Source organism: Diadema antillarum, unplaced genomic scaffold (assembly GCF_040938485.1).
Source record: "Diadema antillarum isolate AM-2024a unplaced genomic scaffold, OU_Dant_1.0 seq00000306_RagTag, whole genome shotgun sequence".
NCBI lineage: Eukaryota > Metazoa > Echinodermata > Echinoidea > Diadematoida > Diadematidae > Diadema > Diadema antillarum.
Window position 1 is genome coordinate 159,629 of NW_027271329.1, and position 3,222 is coordinate 162,850.

Here is a 3,222-nt window from a genome sequence, read left to right on the forward strand (position 1 = left end):
TGAAATAAATAAAATGAAATGAATGAAATGTTATTTTAATTGAATATGTGTATATTAAAAAGATCGCAAGAGTTACAGAGTATTGAGATAGTCGACGTAAAATTAACCACCTTTATCATTCAAATAGTATCTTTAATTGATATTTTGTTTTAAACAGTAAGTTTACGAGGCGCAATATTGAGATGACTGCCGCAGTGAACAGTGTAACCATGGAAACCAAAGAAACTCCTAAGATTCTTGTCATCTACACTGGTGGAACGATTGGGATGAAGAAAGTGAATGGAGGTGAGTCAATAGGAAACACTCTTTTCTTAGTACATTATAATTATCTCCTTCTTTTTCTCTCCCTCTCTCCTTCCCTCTCATCTCTCTCTCTCTCTCTCTCTCTCTCCCTCTCTCTCTCTCCCACTCTCTCTTTAACTGTGCCGCTCTGGAAGAAGTAGCCATCGGACGTAGCGTAAGTTTAATGTTTTTAATGCCATCAGCTTTCGACATCTTGACGGGTCTCCTTCAGGGCATTTGGAAATCAACATAACGAAAAGCAACCAACTGTAATAAAACTTGAACAAAATCATGATAAAGCAAAAACAGCGATATTACATAGATTAGCATGCACTCCAACACCAACAGCAATCTGATATAAATTAACATGCACGGCGGTATTAGCAGTGAAACATGAATATGGCGTTTGCAATGCAATATATCAATTACATAGATGTATGCATGCATACATGTGTGTGTGTGTGTGTGTGTGTGTGTGTGTGTTTGTGTGTGTGTGTGTGTGTAGATGCAGTCGTACAGATGTCCTTGACTAAATGAATATTTCTCCTCCGTGTTTGCAGTCTTGGTGCCAGTGAAACACTATTTGCCAGACTTCATTAGCAAAACGCCCACAGTGTACGGCAAGCCAGCGGACAGTATCGAGGGCCTCAGCACTTATGATCTCATGTAATTACCCTCAATACCTCAACCGATACCTGATAAGGATGTCAATGTCATTACAAAAAGGGCTGATATTTTTCGATCTTGTCAGACAATAAATAGAGGATATCTAATACTAATCTGCATACCATGGATTCGATAAATTGAACTTCACTTTGGCTGTGTCTAGTCATCCTATCTTAAAGGACAAGTCCACCTTCATATACATAAGGATTGAGAGAATGCAGCAATATTAGTAGAACACATCAGTGAAAGTTTGAGGAAAATTGGACAATCCGTTCAAAGTTACGAATATTTTAAGTATCTGCGCAGTCACTGCTGGAAGAGAAGACTACTACAGTATAATTATGATGTCACATGCGTACAACTATATAAGGAAAATAAAGAGAGAATTTCACAAAACTTTACTTTTTGAATAAAGTGCACAGTTCTTTGACTTGCTACTGACGTATGTTAAGGGTAATATTATTCCCCCTGCCTTCTGAAAGAGAGAAGTTGAGTGTTCTTTTGTTATGCGAGAAAAATGGAAATATGTTGAATTTTCTTTATTCTTTCTTTATATCGTTGTACTAATGTGACATCACAAGCTATAGTAGTCTTTTCATCCAGCCGTGACTGAGCAGAAACTTCAAAAATTCATAACTTTTTAACGGATTGTCCGATTTTGCTCAAACTCTCACTGATGTGTTCTACGAATATAGCTGCATTCACTCAACCCACATGTCTATGAAGGTGAACTTGTCCTTTAACTTACCTCTCCCTGAACTCTTTCTGAGTCAAGATAACACAATAATCACAGTGATGTAAATACATATATTACATTCTAATCAAAGATGTAATGTGCATTGCCGGAAATAATTTCGTTATGACTGATAACTTAATGACGATTCAATTAATGATGATTATAAAACATTGGTATTAGTATCACCACTAACAGCTATTGGGGAAGCACTTTTACGAATGACCTCTGTAGAGCCTAATCGACAGATGCCAATAATGTGGATGCTGCACTTTACGAATTCGACAACCAAGAGTCATACAGCCCATGAACTCGACACTAGGCAAACGATTGGAAGGCCCATGATTCCGCCACTAGGCACTGACAAGGTCCACGAGTCCGACACTATAAGGCAAACAAAGCCCACGAGACCGACACATTAAACCCGGTGATGTAATGTCGAACTCGTTGGCCCATTTTTGCCTATAGTATCGAACTCGTGTGCCTTGCTCGCCTATAATGTCGGACCCATGGGTCTTAATTGCCTAGTGTCGAGATGACTCGTGGGCTATACGACTCATGGACATTTTTTCTAATGTCGAACCCGTGGGCTGTATGACTCGTGGATGTCCGTCTCGTGGGATAACCCCAATAATGTAAACTTGTCAGGGTCTTGTGGAGATTACGTCATAATGCTTAAACTCTTCACCGTTGTGATGGTATCCATAGAAACCAGGATGGCAGCCACATTCTCTACAGCATGTTGGAGTGGGAGTGCATCAAGGACTCGAGTAACATCGCCGCCGCGGACTGGGTGCACATGGCAGAGGATATCCTACGATATTACACCGTCTTCAACGGGTTCGTGATCCTACACGGCACGGACACGATGGGCTACACGGCGTCGGCTCTGTCTTTCATGCTCGACAACCTCTCCAAGCCTGTTGTCATCACTGGCTCGCAGATTCCGCTATCCGAGTTCCGCAGCGATGGAGAGAACAACATGTTGGGCGCCTGGCCAGCTACTCTCGGCCTGAGGATGGCTTGGTGATAGCTGAGGTAAGGAGAAGACGAAAGGTGGTCATAATCATTGATACAGAATACATTTAACCCGTTGAGGACGAGTCCCGAGTATACTCGGGCAGGACGGTGTGTATGGGAAATGCGTGTTGTATCAAAATCAGTCCGTCCTTAACGGGTTAAGAACACTTCATTACACCAGCTTAAAAAAAAAAAATGATCTCAATCTATACTTAATCATATACCGTTTTTCAAACAAAATCTGAAGACAAGATAATGAAGGAAAGTATGAACTTATGTTGCCCAACCCGATCACACACTCGGTAAAGTGCTAGTCTTTTATTTGAAAGATATTCTGTATAATTTCCTCCTTTCATTAAAGACCATGTAAGGGATACCACGGAGTGAGAAGGCTGGCAAGGCTCAGATTTATTCGAGATTCCCCGTAACGAACTGTATACAGCTTTGCCGCTGATCTCTGTGTAAATAGCCAGAGAGCTAGCGACCACTCAATTTACCCCATCAAGCCCAAAAGGTTTGAC

At 41.0% G+C, this 3,222-nt stretch overlaps 1 protein-coding gene across 1 annotated transcript; it reads left to right on the forward strand.

Annotated features, from left to right (window-relative positions):
* The first annotated feature begins 209 nt into the window (after positions 1 to 209).
* Positions 210 to 2,711, forward strand: LOC139730388 (L-asparaginase-like). Its single transcript, XM_071641253.1, has 3 exons — positions 210 to 285; positions 843 to 948; positions 2,390 to 2,711. The coding sequence occupies exons 1-3, from the start codon at positions 210 to 212 to the stop codon at positions 2,709 to 2,711; spliced, it is 504 nt and encodes a 167-aa protein (XP_071497354.1).
* Positions 2,712 to 3,222: the final 511 nt, after the last annotated feature.